At 25.6% G+C, this 22185-nt stretch overlaps 1 protein-coding gene across 1 annotated transcript; it reads right to left on the bottom strand.

Annotated features, from left to right (window-relative positions):
• Nucleotides 1-15807: 15807 nt before the first annotated feature.
• Nucleotides 15808-21708, bottom strand: LOC149514966 (uncharacterized). The gene is made up of 2 exons (XM_089742946.1): nucleotides 21019-21708; nucleotides 15808-15828 (listed from the first exon to the last, which is right to left on the bottom strand). Exons 1-2 carry the CDS (start codon nucleotides 21706-21708, stop codon nucleotides 15808-15810), a joined length of 711 nt encoding a protein of 236 aa, XP_089599072.1.
• Nucleotides 21709-22185: the final 477 nt, after the last annotated feature.

The following is a 22185-nucleotide window of genomic DNA, read 5'->3' as shown; positions in this document are numbered from 1 at the left end:
TGGAATGCGACAGACACCTACAAAATTGTTTACTGACATATACGAACGACATCAATTTATTAGTTCACATATTCAAATAAACGCACTGTCTATGATAATGACACATCACAACTACAATAGTACTTACAACTACGATAGTACAAACCCTTTTAATTTGTCTACAAAAGTCTAAAGCATATCACCTATAATTTAATTAATCAATATAATTATAATTTATATAAAATTTATATTTATAAATAACAAATTTTTATTATGATTAAACAATTATAAAATTACAAAAAACTTATAAGTGAAATACGTCAGGAAAATCTAAAAATAATATCCGCATTTATCTTAATCCAAAGTCCATTCCTCATCCAAATTAGGAGAGCTATGTACAATTCACTCCTCTTATATTTTCTTTTCCTTATAACAAGCAATTGACCTGGCACGTTGTAGCGAGATGTGAGTTTTCCTTTTATTCAATAAATATTTATATATTATTCCGCTTTTCTTTTTTTTATTATTTTTTTTAGTAAAAAAAATTATTATATAGTAAAAGAAAATGATAGGTAGTAAAATTGATTCAGAATATATAAATAAATAAAAATAAAACATAAATTTTCTAGTATATGTTATTCTGCTGTATAAAAGTAAAATTTTACATTTTTTTCAAACAAATACAAATTAATTTGAAGTTCAAGCTAGCATACCACGATTAAGGACAGTTCAAAGCAATTAAAATTTCACAATTTTTGTATTTGTGTCATATATCACGTTATATTTGACATGTATAATATCACAAATTATTAAAATACAGATAAGATACAAATTATAAAATGTGTCTAAATCTTAAACGTAAATATAATATATTTATTATGTATGTTACATGTGACATGACAAAACTAACACGCATATAATTAATTCATTTAAACGCAATATGTATAACACAATATGACATGAATAGATACAAATAATATGATTACACAAAATACATATATACATGAATAGACATAAGTAACAAAAATATATATGATAACACAACTATACATGAATAACATAACTAAATCAATAAACAACTATCAATTTACAAGTTATAATTAGAAGCAAGAGTAAATACTAAATAATGGAAGACACTAAATACTAAACAATAGCTTATTACACATTTAATTTCAAATATTTAATTTCTTGTCATGTGATTTAGAATAAAGTAGTTAAATAAGTCATTGATATGTATATTTGCAGTAATAATTCATAAGTTATCTTTAAATAATCTTTTATCATGTAATGTAAAATAAATTGTATAATTTTTTATATTATACATATTATTTAGAATATGTATTGGTTTTAATTTCAAGTTTATAATCTTTTATTTTGACTTTATGATCAAAATAATTTCTTATTATGATTCATGTTATTAAGATGATTATATAGTTTCTTATCATTATACATGTTACTTTTTATGTAAAGAAGCCGTAGCTTGAGATAGAAAAAAAGTTACAAATATTGGGATTTAAATATCAAACCTATTAAATACCGCATTATAAGTATAATATGCGTAATCTCTTATTGTATTTTCATGTGATTTGAATTAATTTGATCAATGATTGTAATATTGGATGTTATTTGTTATTAAAAATTAAGTGTATATTATCATTCTCAATTTTTTTTAAAGAATTTTTTAAAATCTTATTATAAAAAGTTACAAAAAATAATATATGTCTAATATGTTAAGATATATATATTTAATATAAACATTACTAATATAAAAAATACTTGAGTATTAAAAAATATGAAAATTGATACCCATTTAATATGCATTTAACAAATACATATAATGAAATATTAAAGATTAAAAAGTAAATTACTAAATAATAAATTATCGTACTAATATAAAAATAAATTAAACGTATATTCATGTGACATAATTGAATTAAATATATTTTTTATGTTATGTTATATCTATATGATATATTTTATTTAAATATGTGTTTCATGTTTTATATATATTTAATCATATTAACATGTATAAAAGATAAATAGTGTCATATATAAATTTTTGCATACCAACATAAATAAATACGAAACATATTTTTTAAAAATTTATATATAATTTTTATGTTATATTATTATATTATATTTAAAATTTAAAATTGTCATGTCTAACGCAATTGATGATTGCAGCGTCATAAATGACGTAATTTTTATTTGTTCGACCGTTGTTTTCAACCTTTATTGTTGGTGCGGACGTTTATAAGTATTGCTTCTTTCAAGTCATTTTTTTACATTTATTGTTGTTTGATGGACGTTTTAATTTTTGTTTTTTTTTTCTTTGGTTATTTGTCTATAATTTGTTATTCAAACAACACAAAAACTCAAAAGAGCTCGAACCCAACTTCAATTTAAAAATTTTAAAAACTCTACCCGTGTTTGATTTGTTTAAAAAGCACATAATTAAACAGGACAAATCATAAATCATCATATTCGATTATTTAATCATCCCAAGTGCAATCACTTTTTTATCATAAAAATAATTCATTTTAATTAAAAAAAGAAAATATTTAAAAAAATAAAAAAAGAAAAAAAAAACAAAGAAATTTTAAAACGGAGATGCCCCGTGAAGAGTCCCCTTCGCGAACTTTTACAAATTTTATTATATGAATTTTATTATTTTACTTTTTTCATTCGTTTTTGTTAAAAAAACATTTAGCCAAACCAAACGTTAAAAAATATTTACAATTATATAATATTTTAAGTAATATGTTTTTATGGTTTGGTTTGGAACAAATTATTTTTTTTAAAAGAAAAAAACATCCTAACAACCAAAAGTTTGTCTTTATTAGTAGTTATAGCATGTACAAGGCCATACAACCACCCAAGAAACCGTGCGCATGTGTATTGAATGTATTAGATGTTATTTGTTATTAAAAATTAAGGATATATTATCATTCTCAATTTAAAATTTTTTAAAAAATTTTATTATAAAAAATTATAAATAACAATATATATCTAATAAGTTAAGATTTATATATATATTTATATATTTATATATTTAATATAAACATTATTAATATAAAAAATACTTGCATATTAAAAAATATAAAAATTGATACCCATTTAATATACATTTAATATTTACATTATTAACAAAAAATCATAATTATATACATAATTATATTTGTTTTTAGCACTAACAAATCCAAAATGGTGACATATTAAAGATTAAAAAATAAATTACTAAATAATAACCTATCGTACTAATATAAAAATAAATTAAATGTATATTCATGTGACATAATTTAATTAAATATGTTTTTCGTATTTTGTCATGTATAAAATGTATATCTATATGATATATTTTATTTAAATATGTGTTTCGTATTTTATATATGTTTAATCATGTCAATGTGTATAAGAGATAAATAGTGCCATATCTAAATTTATACATATTAATATGAATAAATATGAAACATAATTTTTTAAAATTTATATATAATTTTTATGTTTTTTTATTATATTATTATATTATATTTAAATTTTAAAATTATCATGTCTAAAGCAATTGATGATTACAACGTCATAAATGACGTAATCTTTGTTTGTTCGACCGTTGTTTTCAACCTTTATTGTTGGTGCGGACGCTTATTGGTGCGGACGTTTATAAGGATTGTTTCTATCAAGTCATATTTTTACATTTATTGTCGTTTGATGGACGTTTCAATTTTTTTTTTTTTTTGTTATTTGTCTACAATTTGTTATTCAAACAATACAAAAACCCAAAAGAGCTGGAACTCAATTTCAATTTAAAAATTTGATTAGTCAAGTGCTCTATGTATTGTTACTTCCCAAAGTTTTTTGCCTTTCATCTCATGTGAGCATCTTTTTCTGAATCACATGTGAAGATCCAATCTTTTTTCCTTCTATGCCACTCATCTATCATCGCTGAAATATGGCTTTTGTGGTCTTGTAGTTGTATCTCTAACCCTTGGATCACCTGGTGAAGTGATTCTTTTTCGTTCAGTACTTCAAAGTGCTTTCTTCTCTCTTTTGCGAGCATGACTTTCAATCTTTCCTTTTCGTTTTGGCATTCCACCAATCTTGCTGAGGTTGTAGAGTATAATCCCTTCCAATTCTTACATTTTTGAAAAATTTTAGTGGTCTCTTCTTGCTTTTCTTGAGCTTTGCCCTTCCATTGGTTTATTCCCTCTCAGAGCTCATCCATTTCACATTATCGGCTAAGGTAAGACTTGGTAACTTTTTCAGTTTTGAATTGAACTCGTAACCTCTTTATTTTTCTAGTGTAGATCTTTCAAATCACTATTAGCCAGATCCCGCTCTTTTATGACTTTTTCTAATCTACTCCCTTGTATCTTCGCTTCATATTTTAATTGTCCTACTTTCTCACAAAGTCTCAAATTTTTTCTTTTTATTTCTTCTTTTTTAGCTTCTAATTCTTTCTTGACAAGCTCAACTTCTGATAATTGCACCTCTTCTGAAAGATTAACCAATTGATATGAGCTATCATCAGGAAGGAGTATTATGTCTCTAGGCCGCATTGCTTTCCAAATCTGATAATCAAAAGTGACTTTATCGATGAGAGGCCCTAACCTCATTCTTTGTGTTCTTTTCCATGCTTGGATCAACTGCTCCGAGGTTCTTGATGGATTCGATTTCCTATAAATGAATTCTACTTGGACCAGGCCATGAGTAGCAGGAACAAACTGTTTTGCACCAAATTGCCTAAGTACCATCAATGGAGCATAACTTACAACGCCCCATAGCCCTAATAACGGAATCCATGGCTCATTTCCTTCACGATACAATAAGGGCACACGAGGCATCCAAGACGTCATCCATTCGATTTCATCCCCAGTAAGCCTTCACAAGAAAAGGACCCATTCTTCTTTAGTCTTTAATGTCGGCCATTGGCTTTTACAAAACTCTTCGAGTGGTGCCTTATTTCGAAGTTATGGTTGCAAAAATGCACTCTTCCCACATTTGAAATGACTTCTGACCCATACGTATAATAGAGATGCACATCCTATGAATCATCCTTTCCCATTTCATCGACAGAAATTCAATGACCTGATAGTTTCAGCTAAGACTGCTGGAGCGGGATTAATTGCTTGGGTTTTAATTTGCTCAAAAAAATCTACCACCGTTATCTTAATGTAACCCAAAGCCTTCGGAAAGATTACCATGCCATACAATGCTAGAGCAAACACATCCATACCTTGATCATTATCCAAATGCTCCTGAATGAAGTTTCGAAGAAAGTCCCAACGAATGTCGAGATGTTCACCTTTAGACTTTGTAAAGAAATCAATGGTTTCTACTTTAACCCCCATAAGCTTGGCTAACTTTTTGTAATAACCTGATTTTGGCTTTTGTGGTAAATACTTTATCTGGACATTGTAGTTCTATCCCGAGCAAAATCAAATACTCTTCGATAGTTGGCATCAAATCTTTCTGATTAAAAGTGAAGCATCTATAGGATGGATCCCAAAACTGTATAGCTGCTTTGACCAGCTGTTCATCAATCATTATTGAAATGAGGGATGCAATCCGCCCATACTTTTTGTAAAAGCTTTCTTTTCTTTCTTCACTTAACTGACCTCAGATAGCTGTTAACTCTTTTAAATCATTCTGTGTGAGATCTAAATGCACTTTTTTGGGTAACTCAGACACATAACTGGTAGGTAAACAATCTTCGTTCTTTTGTTGAGCCTCTTTTGACCAAACATGTACTTTATTATACGACTCACATGGCACACTGACTGAGGATGAGCAAATCTGTAGCTCTATGGGATCCATGAAAACTTCTTGGGAGAAATATGTCCTAGAGCAAATATCTCGATGCAAAACTGTATGATATGATTAATGCAAAAAAAAAATGAAACAAAATTGAGTTAGTGTGGTTCGAAAAAACATTTTTTATTTTTTAGTGTTTTTGAGATTTTTTGTTTTGTTTTGTTTTGTATTATACTATACACAACTTTTATTCTTAGGTATTTTACTACAAGATGATGGACAAGGCTCTACATAAAGCTGATTTCCTAGGCTTATTGTATGTTGGGTTTGGATTGACAGGTTCTAAAGGTTCCCAAATTGTTTCTCACTGTTGTCCATGTTGGACTAGTAAGGCACCCCGATTCTCACCCATTACAGGCTACAAATGGAAAGGGTTCAATTCGAGTGGAAGTATTTCGTTTGCCATTGCGGAGGTTATCACCTCACGAGAGCATAGGTACTTTACTTCCTCCTATAAAGGACGGAGCCCGGGTATAGAGCTCATGTATGAGATGCATCGTGCCATTGTATGCAAATATATCCTAATTTATTGAGAGCAATATATACAGAAAAATAAAACATAAGAGGCATTGTAAAAGAAATATGTGTGAATTTTTTTGCTTTTTATTTTTAATTTGTTTTTTTTTTTATTTTTTTGTTTTTTTTACTAAAAATGAAAAATAAAAATTTAAGAAATTGATTAAGACTGTTTTAAATCAAAATTTAAGGATAACAAGTAGTTAATTTTAGCTTGACTCTAAAAAATAAAAGGCGTCCCCAGTGGAGTCGCCAAGCTATCGTAACGATTTTGTGTCCATCCGATGAATTTGGAAACAAAATAAAAAATAACGGAGTCACCACCAATCTTTTTTGGCTAGGTGCGATTGGCCACCTATTAAAACATATCCTTTTAATGAAATCTTAAAATTAATTAAAATTTATTAAAAAAATAATTTTACAGTCTACGAAACAATCTGGGTTCGGGAGTCGATTACGCATAGGGAATGATTAGCACCCCCACAATGCCCTTTAAAAACGGTACCAATTAACAACGTATTATCCTTTGATTTTGATAAAAATAGTCTTATTTTCAGTATTCGAAAAAATAATTTCCTTGATTTTTTATTTATTAAAAAAATTATTCTCGAGAAAAATAAATCAAAACCTTTTTTATTGAAATAATTCTTAAAATGTTCTAGTACGTTGGTAACATTAAAAGAACTCTTTCTCACTTAGAGATTTCTTAAAGCATCTCTACTCAGAATACTTTTAGAATCTCATCTTTGGAGGCTCGAATTTATTTTTCGTAAGAAAATGTCATGTTAAAAAAAAAATTTATTCTCGAAAAAAATAAATTAAAACCTTTTTATTGAAATAATTCTTAAAATGTTCCAGTACGTTGGTAACATTCAAAGAACTCTTTCTCACTTAGAGATTTCTTAAAGCATCTCTACTCGAAATACTTTTAGAATCTCATCTTTGGGAGGTCTAAATTTACTTTTCGTAAAAATTATGTCATGTATGCAATGCAAATAATAACATGTTGATGCACATATCTTTTTCAAAAATTTTATTAATTATTTTATTAATTTTTTTATTAAAATTAAAATTTTGAAAAAAAGGAATTTAATTATATTGAAGATTTTCTATAAATATTTCAATACGCTGGTAATATTTTACAAAAAATCTTCTCACCTAGAGATTTCTTAAAGCATCTCTACTCGAAATACTTTTAGAATCCTATCATTGGATTAAATTTTTTTCCTTCCATTTTTATTACATATATTTTTAATTTATTAACCAATTTTTATTTATTATTTTAAAAAAAAGAAAATCTTTACTGTATTAAAAATTTTTTTTAAATACTCCAATACACTGGTAGTATTAAAAAAAAATCTTCTCACTTAGAGATTTCGTAAGCATCACTACTCGGAATACCTTTGAATCTCATCGTGGGACAAAAATTTCCTTTTCCTACATTTTTTATTACTTTAGTATTATTATTAAGTTTATTTCTATATTATTGTTTTTTAAAGTTTATTTTAAAAATTAACATAATTATATATAAAAAATTTAACCACAATTTCATCATTTAATCTAACAAATATAAATATTTTAATATGTATAAATATTAATAAAATAATATATATAAAAAATAAGAAAAATTCAAAAAAAAAATTTTTACCTGAACCGGACCGGTCAACGGTCCGATCAACGCGCGGCTCGGTTCAGCAGTTCACCTGACGGTTCGGCTCGGTCTGGGTGGTTCAGTATCGATTCGGTTCGGTCTGAGAGATTTGGTTTCGATCCAGTCAGACCGGTTAGAGGCTGATTAAGGAAGCAGGTCGTCAGGTCGGGTGCGCGGACCCCAAGTCGGGTCACGGGTCGACGCGCGGATCCTTCTTGACCGAAACGGCATCGTTTTGACCCTATGTTCAAAATGACGTCGTTTTGCTTTTATTGATTTCTATAAATAACTGAAAAAAATTTTTTTGCTCATTCTTTCTGTTTTTCAAAAAATAAAAAGGGAAGAGAGCTCTGGGGTGAGCTCGCCGGTCGATCGCCGGACCACCGTGCCCACCGCCATCTGGGTCACCGTAGGCAGTCGTTGTCAGTGGTTTTCAATCACTGAAAAAGGTGAAAATTCTTTTGAAAGTTCTTTACGACGTGATCTTTTCAGATCCGGTGTCTTTTTTACCGAAAACAGCCTCGATCGACATAGATCGGGGCTCAAAGTTTCGGTCTCCTTTCTTTTTTTTTTTCTAAACAGAATCGACTGATCTCTCTCCTTTTTTTTTAAGTGGCTTTCTGGCGCTGGGTTCCCTATTTCAGGGGACTGTTGTTTTTTTTTTGTTTTTGCAAAATTTTTTTTTTTTACAGAAGCTGCCTTTCTCTTTTTTTGGTCGTTTTTTGCTTCCGTTCTGCCCTTCCCCCTTCCATTTGCAAATAACAAGCTCTATTTATAGAGCTTGTTGGGATTCAAATCCTAGATCTTCTGGGATTCAAACCCATTTTTTAACTGAAAAATCACACCTGTCGTTCGTGATTAGCGGCTTGTCGATCGGTCGTTGATGACTAGCGACAGTGATTTTGGACTTTAGGGATTGTGCATTTAATACACTAGATTTGAATCGGATAAGGATGAAAAAGAAGGAAAAAGAAAGGAAGAAGAAGACAAACGCAGAAACGGGAAGAAAAGAAAGAGAAAAAGAAGAAAAAAAAAGAAAAAAAGAAAAAAGAAAATAATAATAATAATAAAAATAAAAATAAAAAAAAATGGTGTTTACAACAAGTCTTATAATTAGTAAATTTGTTATAAGTGAAAATCACGTGCATGAGTATCTCAATAAAAATTAATAATAGTCTATTCTCCTAAAATTATCAAATTCAGAGTTTCTATGCTTATTTTTATTCTTTTATGCACACTTATGTTTTTTCACAAGATTCATCTCTATTTTTTGTAATTACTTTTGCAAACAAAATCTAAAAGATCCAAGTTGATAGTTATCATTTCGAATTTTATATTGATTCGATTTTAAAATATATTTTAAATTTGAATTAGGTATGAAGGTTTAAATTATTAATTTTTTTATCAAATAACTTTGAGAAACGTTAAAAATTATAATGGATTGAACGAAATTTTAAAATCCAATCATTTTTATTATCCTTATCTATAAATTTATAATTAGAACTAAATTGTCATTTTACTTATTTCATGTATATATACATATAAATTAATATTAAATTATGTTCAATTTTTAAAATGTAAAATATATATAAAATTTTATATATGACTAACTTATCATAAAAATAAATTTTTTAAAAAAGTAAGAAGAAAATTACATATTTTCACTTTGTACCATCTTTATTTGCAATAATATTTATACACCTAAAATTTATATCAAATAAAAATAAATTACATGTCTTTATTAAAAAAAATAAAAACATATATATTATTGAATGATGAATTAAATAATAAAAAAAAGTATAAGCATACATTTACTTTTGTCTTATTCAAATTACTATATAAAATATGACAAATGTTAGGAGATGTGTAAAAAAAAAGAAAAATAAATTGAAAAAAAATATTAATTTTCATAAAAACAAACTTGAAATAGTAATAGAATATACCTTGAAAAAATAAAGATGCAAATCATATAAATAAATTGCAATAGAAATAGAATTCCGAAAAGTTGCAAACTAAGAATAAAAAAGATGATATAACACATTACATTTATAAGTTTTAATTTGTAGAATAATTCTTGGCTGGCATTTAAGATTAAATAGATAATTTTTAAATTAATCTTTAAAAAATTAAAAAGATATAATAAGTGATAAAAATTAAATCAAACTTTTTGTCTATTTTTAAAATATAAATTTGATACTTAGAGTTGATATGGATATAAGTTCTATTATTTAAAGATTTAATATGAAAAAATTATCTCAAATTTTACATAGATTTTTGAAAAAATAATTTTTGTTTGATACAAATTAAGATAAAAAAATATAGTAAGTTTTTGAAAGATTTAGATAAACTTAATTTTTATATTTTTAAAATATGATGAAAGGTTTTCATAATTAAATAATTTGTAAAATAAGGTTATTTGATAAAAAAATTAAAATTATTTGGATAAAATTCATATTTCAAAATTTTAATTTTAAAATAACATATCTCCAAATTAATTTGATTTGTAATTATAACTTAAATAATTTTGATATTTTTAAAATAAATTTAAAATTATTTAATTTTTAATTTAAAATATTATATTTTTTTAAAAAAAAACCATCTCATATATCATCTAAAGAACTCATTCGCACAAATATTAATATGACAAATCTTATTAGGTATTTTTATATATCATAATATAATAATATATATATGATGACGCAGATATCTACAAAAGTATTTAGTGACATATATGAATGACATCAGCTTATTACTTCACATATTCAAATAATTGCACGAAATAATATACTGAAGTCATCATAATCCAAATGATAATGGATTGAACAGACTTTTAGAATTCAATCACTTTTATTATCCCTTATCTATAAATTTATAATTGGAATCGGACAGACACTGTTTACTGACATATACGAATGACATCAATTTATTAGTTCACATATTCAAATAAATGCACTGTCTATGATAATGACACATCACAACGACAATAGTACTTGCAACTACGATAGTACAAACCTTTTTAATTTGTCTACGAAAGTCTAAAGCATATCACCTATAATATACATCACAACGAAAATAGTACTTGCAACTACGATAGTACAAACCTTTTTAATTTATCTAAAGTCTAAAGCATATCACCTCTAATATAATTATAATTTATATAAAATTTATATTTATAAATAACAAATTTTTATTATGATTAAACAATTATAAAATTACAAAAAACTTATAAGTGAAATACGTCAGGAAAATCTAAAAATAATATACGCATTTATCTTAATCCAAAGTCCATTCTTCATCCAAATTAGGAGAGCTATGTACAATTCAGTCCTCTTATATTTTCTTTTCCTTATAACAAGCAATTGACCTGGCACGTTGTAGCGAGATGTGAGTTTTCCTTTTATTCAATATATATTTATATATTATTCCGCTTTTCTTTTTTTTCTTATTGTTTTTTAGCAAAAAAAAATTATTATATAGTAAAAGAAAATGATAGGTAGTAAAATTGATTCAGAATATATAGATAAATAAAAATAAAACATAAATTTTCTAGTATATGTTATTCTGCCGTATAAAAGTAAAATTTTACATTTTTTTTCAAACAAATACAAATTAATTTGAAGTTCAAGCTAGCATACCACGATTAAGGACAGTTCAAAGCAATTAAAATTTCACAATTTTTGTATTTGTGTCATATATCATGTTATATTTGGTACGTATAATATCACAAATTATTAAAATACAGATAAGATACGAATTATAAAATATGTCTAAATCTTAAACGTGAACATAATATATTTATTATGTATTTACATGTGACATGACAAAACTAACACGCATATAATTAATTCATTTAAATGCGATATATATAACACAATACGACATAAATAGATACAAATAATATGATTATACAAAATACGTATATATATGAATAGATATAAGTAACATAAATATATATGATAACACAAATATACATGAATAACATAACTAAATTAATAAACAACTATCAATTTACAAGTTATAATTAGAAGCAAGACTAAATACTAAATAATGGAAGACATTAAATACTAAACAATAGCTTATTACACATTTAATTTCAAATATATAATTTCTTGTCATGTGATTTAGAATAAAATAATTAAATAAGTCATTGAGATGTATATTTGCAGTAATAATCTTTAAATAATCTTTTATCATGTAATGTAAAATAAATTGTATAATTTTTTATATTATACATATTATTTAGAATATGTATTGGTTTTAATTTCAAGTTTATAATCTTTTATTTTGACTTTATGATCAAAATAATTTCTTATTATGATTCATGTTATTAAGATGATTATATAGTTTCTTATCATTATACATGTTACTTTTTATGTAAAGGAAGCCGTAGCTTGAGATAGAAAAAAAGTTACAAATATTGGGATTTAAATATCAAACCTATTAAATATCGCATTATAAGTATAATATGCGTAATCTCTTATTTTATTTTCATGTGATTTGAATTAATTTGATCAATGATTGTAATATTGGATGTTATTTGTTATTAAAAATTAAGTGTATATTATCATTCTCAAATTTTTTTAAAGAATTTTTTAAAATCTTATTATAAAAAGTTACAAAAAATAATAGATATCTAATATGTTAAGATATATATATTTAATATAAACATTACTAATATAAAAAATACTTGAGTATTAAAAAATATGAAAATTGATATCCATTTTATATGCATTTAACAAATACATATATGTAATATGTACATTTTTAATATAAAAAATCATAAATATATACATAATTATATTTGTTTTTAGCATTAACAAATCCAAAATAATGAAATATTAAAGATTAAAAAGTAAATTACTAAATAATAACTTATCGTACTAATATAAAAATAAATTAAACCTATATTCATGTGACATAATTGAATTAAATATATTTTTTATGTTATGTTATATCTATATGATATATTTTATTTAAATATGTGTTTCATGTTTTATATATATTTAATCATATTAACATGTATAAAAGATAAATAGTGCCATATATAAATTTTTGCATACCAACATAAATAAATACGAAACATATTTTTTAAAAATTTATATATAATTTTTATGTTATATTATTATATTATATTTAAAATTTAAAATTGTCATGTCTAACGCAATTGATGATTGCAGCGTCATAAATGACGTAATTTTTATTTGTTCGACCGTTGTTTTCAACCTTTATTGTTGGTGCGGACGTTTATAAGTATTGCTTCTTTCAAGTCATTTTTTTACATTTATTGTTGTTTGATGGACGTTTTAATTTTTGTTTTTTTTTTCTTTGGTTATTTGTCTATAATTTGTTATTCAAACAACGCAAAAACTCAAAAGAGCTCGAACCAAACTTCAATTTAAAAATTTTAAAAACTCTACCCGTATTTGATTTGTTTAAAAAGCACATAATTAAACAGGACAAATCCTAAATCATCATATTCGATTATTTTATCATCCCAAGTGCAATCACTTTTTTATTATAAAAATAATCCATTTTAATTAAAAAAAGAAAATATTTAAAAAAATAAAAAAAAACAAAGAAATTTAAAAAAAGAGATGCCCCTTGAAGAGTCCCCTTCGCGAACTTTTACAAATTTTATTATATGAATTTTATTATTTTACTTTTTTCATTCGTTTTTGTTAAAAAAACATTTAGCCAAACCAAACGTTAAAAAATATTTACAATTATATAATATTTTAAGTAATATGCTTTTTATGGTTTGGTTTGGAACAAATTATTTTTTTTAAAAGAAAAAAACATCCTAACAACCAAAAGTTTGTCTTTATTAGTAGTTATAGCATGTACAAGGCCATACAACCACCCAAGAAACCGTGCGCATGTGTATTGAATGTATTGGATGTTATTTGTTATTAAAAATTAAGGATATATTATCATTCTCAATTTAATTTTTTTTTTATTTTATTATAAAAAATTATAAATAACAATATATATCTAATAAGTTAAGATTTATATATATATTTATATATTTAATATAAACATTATTAATATAAAAAATACTTGCATATTGAAAAATATAAAAATTGATACCCATTTAATATACATTTAATATATACATATATTTAATATGTACATTATTAATATAAAAATCATAAATATATACATAATTATATTTGTTTTTAGCAGTAACAAATCCAAAATGGTGACATATTAAAGATTAAAAAATAAATTACTAAATAATAACCTATCATACTAATATAAAAATAAATTAAACGTATATTCATGTGACATAATTTTTTAAATGTTTTTTTCATATTTTGTCATGTGTTAAACGTATATTTGTATGATATATTTTATTTAAATATGTATTTCATATTTTACATATGTTTAATTGTATCAATGTGTATAAGAGATGAATAGTGCTGTATCTAAATTTATACATATTAATATGAATAAATGTGAAACATATTTTTTAAAAATTTATATATAATTTATTTTTTTTTCATTATATTATTATATTATATTTAAAATTTAAAATTATCATGTTTAAAGCAATTGATATCACAGCGTCATAAATGACGTAATTTTTGTTTGTTTGACCGTTGTTTCAACCTTTATTGTTGGTGCGGACGTTTACAAGGATTGCTTCTTTCAAGTCATATTTTTACATTTATTGTCGTTGATGGACGTTTCAATTTTCTTTTCTTTTTTTGTTATTTGTCTATAATTGTTATTCAAACAATACAAAAACCCAAAAGAGCTGGAACTCAATTTCAATTTAAAAATTTTAAAAACTCTACCCGTATTTGATTTGTTTAAAAAGCACATAATTAAACAGGACAAATCATAAATCATCATATTCGATTATTTTATCATCCCAAGTGCAATCACTTTTTTATCATAAAAATAATCTAATTTAATAAAAAAAGAAAATATTTAAAAAATTAAAAAAAGAAAAAAAACACAGAAATTAAAAAAAAAAAAAAAGAGATGTCCCGTGAAGAGTCCCCTCCACGAAATTTTACAAATTTTATTATATGAATTTTATTTTTTTTACTTTTTTCATTCGTTTTTGTTAAAAAAACATTTAGCCGAACCAAACGTTAAAAAATATATACAATTATATAATATTTTAAGTAATATGTTTTTTAAGATTTGGTTGGATACAAATTATTTTAAAAAAAAAAATCCTAACAACCAAAAGTTTGTTTTTATTAGTAGTTATAGCATGCACAAGGCCATACAACCACCCAAGAAACCTTGCACATGTGTATTGAATGTTAAGATTTGTGTTTAATGTATTATCGATGCGTGATTCATATGCATTAATAAGAATATCATATCATGTACCAAAAGAACGCAACATTAAATAAAAATAAATGCATACTTTTATTATTCAAAAAAACTTCAAATATGTAAAATTTGACTTTCAAATATATAGATTATGAAAGATATAAATGCAATAATAAAAAATAATATAATAATTAAAATAATAGATAAAAAAGTAATTGTTAATAGAAATGAATGACACAAAAAGGTTTAAATTACAACTTAACTCGATTTTTTTATTTAATTTTTTTTATACAATCAGCCCCAAAATATGGGATATAAAACTTAATGTGTTGTTGTTATTGTTGTTATAGCCATTCAAGAATTTTCTAGGAAATTTCTTTCACACTTAAATTTATGTTTAATGATATGTTTATGTATAATTTATATGCATAGATGAGAACTAACAAAGTAATAACTTCAAATGAATATAGAGATTAATTCAATTTATTCGTATAGTTATCTTTAATAAATTACACTTAATAGGTCTAAAATTCAAATATCGATACTTATAGCATTTTTTCTTATCTGCAAACTGCAACATCCTATGTACCAAAAAGAAAATTATAAACTTCCAATATGTTGTATATATAAGCCACACATGACCATCAAGAATGAGTATGTAAATATATTTTGCACACTTAAATTTATATTCGCTGCATTTTTTTACATATAATTCATATGCATCAAGAAAATATGACCCATATATATTTGGGGCTGCAATTTTTTTGTTTTATTAGAATTATAACTCAGCGTTTCACCTACAGGAGATTTTTCACTCTTTTTACCAAATAATTAATAAAAATTGCATGGTTTGAAAATAATAGTATATTATTGCGAAATTTATACTTTTTTTAACTATGTATCAATTTATACTTTAAGCAAATTATGTTATTATTAAGTATCAAATTTTATAATATTCTCCTCTAATTGAGGGAATCAAATGTAATTATGCAAAAGGATCAATTTATACCTAAGGCAAGTTATATTATTTTAAATCTTAAATTTCATAGTTTTATTTCATAATGGAGGCAATCAAACATAGGTAAGCAAAAAAAAAAAAAAGTATTGGCATAAGACAAAAAATGGCAATTACTTTGAACAAATGAAAAAATCTTTATCTTGCATGAAAGGAATTTATCTATACAAAAATAAAAACAGAATAAAATAATTTAAATACAAAAAATATTAAATATATAAAATCGAATATAAACTAAAGAATACTTATAAATCATGTATGACCAAGAAGAATTGAATTATGAAAACAAATATACCTGCATATTATATGGTGGTCTAAATAGCAAAAAATTTAAAGATTACAAAAATTTAAACTTGAAACAATTAGGAATGAAAATCTTAAAAAATAAGACAAACATGCTGAGAAAATTCTAAGTTGCATTCTTAGTTAAGTCTTTAAAAAAGATTTTCTTATTATGATATCTATTTTTTATTCCCTTTGTTTTGAATGAATTCAAACATATAAAAGTATCTAATAAACTTGTACGAAATTTCATTAAATAATTTGAAAAGTAATTGTCATAAAAAAAGTATATGCAACATACTTAATAACAAAGAAGTAACCTTAAAGTAAGAAAATAAAATTGCATATGTTTAAATAATCATGTAGATACCTCATTTTGTTCGAATTTTTTTTTTGAAATTAAAAATGGGCCTTCGACCATAAAATGGGCCTAATTGGGAAGAATTGGGCCAATAAGATAAAAGCCCAAAATTTTTAATTATAATTTGAATTTAATTTTAATCTTGATCTTAATTTTAATATTAATTTTAATTTAGATTTAGATTTTTAATTTTGTTGAAAAAAAAGGAAAAAAAAAGGTCAAAATAAAAAAGTAAAAAAAAATAAAGATTATTGTTAAGGAAACCACAGATTCATGCAAAATCAAATTCTAGAAATTAATAACACAATCAATCAAATCACAAAGAATTCTAGAATTAATTCACAGAATCAAATTACAAAATGTCTAGTTGAATTAAAAGGATTCAATTTCTATAAACAGAACACAAAACACACACGATTTAGGGGAAATTCTTGGCAAGAAATAATTCAAAGCAATTGAAATTTTTTTGGTTTTTGATCTCAGTTTTGGGTTGATTCTCTGGGGAAATTAGGATCGTACAAAATTTTTTGAGTTTGGATCTTGATTGGGGAATTTGTTGTTCTCTAGAATTAGGTTTTGATCTTTGAAATTTTTGAGATTTGGGGAAATTGTGACTTCTGGGCTTGTTAGAGTTTTCTAGAAGTTAGTGTTTTGATTATCAATTTGTGGTTTGGATTGTGGTTTTGGTAATTTTTGGAGTTCTAGGATTTGGGTCTAGGATTTTTTTCTTGGATTTTGGTTTTTGGATTAGATTTTAGAATTATTTTGAGTCTAGGCTGGTTCTAAGAATTTTTGGTTTGAATTTCTAAATTTGATTTGAATTTTTGGATATGATTTTAATTTTTGGGGTTTTTTTTTTGGGTTTCTTTTGAATTTCCTTTGAAGATTTTAACTTTTCGGCAAGGTTTTAGGTTTTTTTATGAGATTGACGAATTTCCTAGCTCCAATTTTTGGGTTCATCCAATTCTTTCGAAAAGTTCCAATATTCTGACTGCTAGTTGAATTTTTCGATATCGAAATCTGGGTTCATCAAGGTCGGTTGAATTTAACGACAAATTTGTTTTAAAGAGAAGTTAGAGAAAATCAATTAGAGAGAGAGAGAAGACCTGGGGCAATTAAGGAAAAAACCAAAACTTTGCCACTTATAAAAGAGAAATACAGGGCATTTTGCAAAGCCAGGATCCACACCCGACTCGAGTGGATCCTCGTGTGAACCTGTTTGGTGACCTGATCTAGTTGCAAGCTTTCTTTTTTTCATTTTCTTTTTATTTTTCACTTTTGATTTTTGATTTTTTTATTTATTCCCACTTTTTATTTTTTTACTATGTGTTTTATTATTATTATTAAATAATAATAAAAATAAAAATAAAATTAGGCAAGATTAATTATGATATTTTATTTATTTATTTATTATTTTTTTACATGGTTATTAATTAATTGCATGATAATTTATATATTATATTATTGCATGATAGTTTAGTATTATTGCATGGTATTATTTGCATAAAGATTTTTGTTCTATTGTAATTGATTTTTTTCTTTTTTTTTTCAAAATTTTAAAAACAAGGTTTTAAAAAAATAAAAATTTCTAATCCTATCAAACTATTTGAAGATTTAAATCTTAAATTAAGTTTTACTAAACTATTAATGGACTTAATGATTTTTTTAAAAAAAATTCATTTTTAAAATCTTACCAACATATTAGAGGGTAATTCTTGATGAAAAATTTGACCAACATATTGAAAGATATTTCTACAAATAAATTATTTTCACAAATAGATAAAATTTTGATCCTGCCAACATATTAAAGGACAATATTTGACAAAAAATCTTACTAATATAATGAAAAATATTTTTGAAAATAAAATGTTTTCACAAATGAATTTTTTTTTACAACAAAAAAATTAAATAAATCCGAAATTAGAGCCTATTCAGAGTGGGGCACTAGTTTTCATGAATACTCATGAAGTGAGAAAATTATCTTGAATTACTACTAAATATGAGAATAATTTTAAGTTCAATTTTTAATAATTAAATTATTTGATAAAATCATAAAAATGTTGTAAGGCTTGGATAACTTAAAATCAAACTGATACTATCCTTTGGATAGAAGTTGTGAGAGTACTATAATCTTCCTTACACATAATCGCACTTCCTAACTTAAAATATGATTTCATTATTCATAATCTACATTTTAAATATACCCAAATCAAATTTGGGACTCTTTTTACAAATGGGATAGATTCAATTAGGTGGCCAATCACACATAAACAAAAAAACTTGGTGGTTACTCTTAAGTCTATATCTATCGATAGGTCCATGAATTTATACATTATTATAGTTTGGCAACTGTCATAACGTCTAGATCTGGGGATCTATCGCTAGACATTGACTTTTAGGAGTCGCCACCAATCTTTTTTATCTAGGTGCGATTGGCCACCTAAAGAATCTGTCCTTTCAGGGAACACCTAAAATTAAGGGTCCCTAAAAGAATAGGTTCAGGTTTGCTAGCCAGAACAGAGTTCGGGAGTTCGGTTACGTGTGAGGAAGGTTATAGCACCCTCACAACGCCCATCAAAAGATGGTACCAGCTTAAATTTGTGTTATCCAAAAGCCTTAAAATTTTACCAAGTAATTAATTATTGAAAATTTTTCTCAATTGACTCTAATACTTTTAGCAGAAAATTGAGAAAATTCCCTCACCTCAAGAGTATGCAATAAAAACTACTGTTTCACTTGCAGAGGCTCCGTCGTCGGATTATTTAAAGAAGAATCAAAATCAAAATGAAAATAGAAAGAAAGGAAAGAATGATTTTTTTTTTGTGTAGGGAAAATTGATACTTTCAACTTTTCCCCAAAAATATTTTTTGAAAATTTCGATTTTCAAGGAAAATTGATACTTTCAACTTTTCCTCAAAAATCCTTTTTTTTGAAAATTTATTTCTAAGGAAAATTGATACTTTCAATTTTTCCCCAAAAATATTTTTTTGAAAATTTATTTTATTATTTTTTTTAAGAAAAATTGATACTTTCAATTTTCCCTAAAAATAATTTTTTGGAAATTTTGATCTTTAAGGAAAGTTGATACTTTCAACTTTTCCTCAAAACCCTTTTTTTTGAAATTTTATTTTTAAGGAAAATTGATACTTTCAACTTTTCCCCAAAACTATTTTTTTGGAAATTTCGATTTTCAAGGAAAATTGATACTTTCAACTTTTCCCTAAAAATAATTTTTTGGAAATTTTGATCTTTAAGGAAAATTGATACTTTCAACTTTTCCTCAAAACCCTTTTTTTGAAATTTTATTTTTAAGGAAAATTGATACTTTCAACTTTTCCCTAAAAATAATTTTTTGGAAATTTTGATCTTTAAGGAAAATTGATACTTTCAACTTTTCCTTAAAACCCTTTTTTTGAAATTTTATTTTTAAGGAAAATTGATACTTTCAACTTTTCCCCAAAAATATTTTTTGAAAATTTCGATTTTCAAGGAAAATTGATACTTTCAACTTTTCCCTAAAAATAATTTTTTGGAAATTTTGATCTTTAAGGAAAATTGATACTTTCAACTTTTCCTCAAAACCCTTTTTTTTGAAATTTTATTTTTAAGGAAAATTGATACTTTCAACTTTTCCCCAAAAATATTTTTTTTTTGGAAATTTTGATTTTTATTTAAAGAAAATAGAATAATAAAATAAAAAAAATGAAAGTGAAAATAAATAAAAATAAAAAAACAAAATAAAAATAAAATAAAGATAAAAAGAATGTTAAATAAACCTAATCTAATAAATACATAAAATAAAAAAAACAAATAAACAAATAAATGAAAAAAAAAAAAACCTGGAGCGGCTCAGATCGAGGCTCGGCTCGGCTCAAGGAAGAGAAACGGCTCGAGGGAGCAGCTTGAAAGCTAGGCTCGACTTGGAGGAGGGGCAGCACGCGCGGGTCAGGAAAGCTGGTCGACGCTCGGGTCGGTTTCGGCAAAATGCGCGGATCCTCTGGTTACTTAAGGCCAAAACGACGTCGTTTTGGAGGGTATAAAAGGCAATCCCCTTCGTTTTTCGGCAGAACGCTCCTCCCCTCTCTCTCTCTTCTTCCCATGGAACAAGTTCACCTTCTTCAGCCCTGTTTCCAAACCTTTCTTCTGTTTCCAAACCTTCTTTTCGAAGTTGATTCCTGCCTTTTTCAGCTCTGTTGCACATCTTATGGATTTCCATGAGCGTTTGCTTCTTTCTTCCTCCTGCTTTCTTCCACAGTATATGAATTTCTCTAAGCGTTGGGCTATTGTTTCTTTTGCTTTTACTTCTGCTACTTCTGAAGGAAGCCAACAACTATGTACGAAGCCTAGTAGATGCTTGATACTTTTGGGTTCGGGAAACTCTTTAGGAAGACATATCTCTGGTCCTGGTAACACTTCTTTTGAATAGAGAGAACAAACCAATCTGGGAAATTCATCTATTTCAACATTTGGCATCTTGATCATGCCATACAACTTTAAAAGCACACAGAAAGGAAGCTGATTTTCGAGTAGTAACAAATCAATTAATATCTCCGTGCGAGTCCCCTTCTTCAGTTTACCAAGAATTGTAAGTAGATAATTATTACCTTGGAATAGCAGAACAATAAAGCATCCATCAAGCACCATCATTTCTACAAATTTGTCAGAGTCAATGCGGTCTAAAGGTTGTTCATAGAATTTGCGAACTTCTTTTTCTATGCCTTTCATGGCTGATACAAGCTCTTGGGCTTTATCCTTGCTCCGCTCAAACATCACACTGAAGCAATTCCTTTTGATAACTTCCATTGACTTCAAGTGTTCCTTACCATGGTGATAAGGACCAACTGAAATTACATTTGGTTCATAGGCTTTTTTATTTACCTCACGTATTGGATAAGGCACTTTATAAATACTCCAATCACATCCAACAAAGGAAACTTCACAAAATTGAAGGGGATCTTCTGCTAAACTTTTCTTTTTAGGTTTAAGAATACAATTTTGACCTAAGTCACCTGCGATCACCTGTTAAAAAGGTGAGTGAGATAATTTGTTAATAAGAAAAAAAAAAAGGTATATTAAGTTTGCATTGTTCCCGCTGCCTGCGTTTTTTTTTTTTTTTTTTGAAATAAGGAAACATTCCTTGTAATTTTTAAAAGTACATCAAATTTGAAGTTGCACTTATAAGGTGATGGGCTTATAAGGGTAGTGGAATTTTCTTATGTTTTCGTTTTAGTTGTTTTTCTTATGTCTAAATATTTTTATTTGAAATGGCTGTAGACACCC

Source organism: Durio zibethinus, chromosome 14 (assembly GCF_047325235.1).
Source record: "Durio zibethinus cultivar Kanyao isolate XHJ-2024 chromosome 14, ASM4732523v1, whole genome shotgun sequence".
Taxonomy (NCBI): domain Eukaryota; kingdom Viridiplantae; phylum Streptophyta; class Magnoliopsida; order Malvales; family Malvaceae; genus Durio; species Durio zibethinus.
Note: the sequence above shows the minus strand (reverse complement) of the source record. Positions and strands in the feature narration are given on the sequence as shown.

Coding starts and splice junctions, on each gene's coding strand:
- LOC149514966 (XM_089742946.1), bottom strand. CDS start 21,708: ATGGAAGTTATCAAAAGGAATTGCTTCAGTGTGATGTTTGAGCGGAGC. Junction 15,829..21,018: donor TGGAAACAGGGCTGAAGAAG/GTGAACTTGTTC, acceptor TTTGGTACATAG/GATGTTGCAGTTTGCAGATA.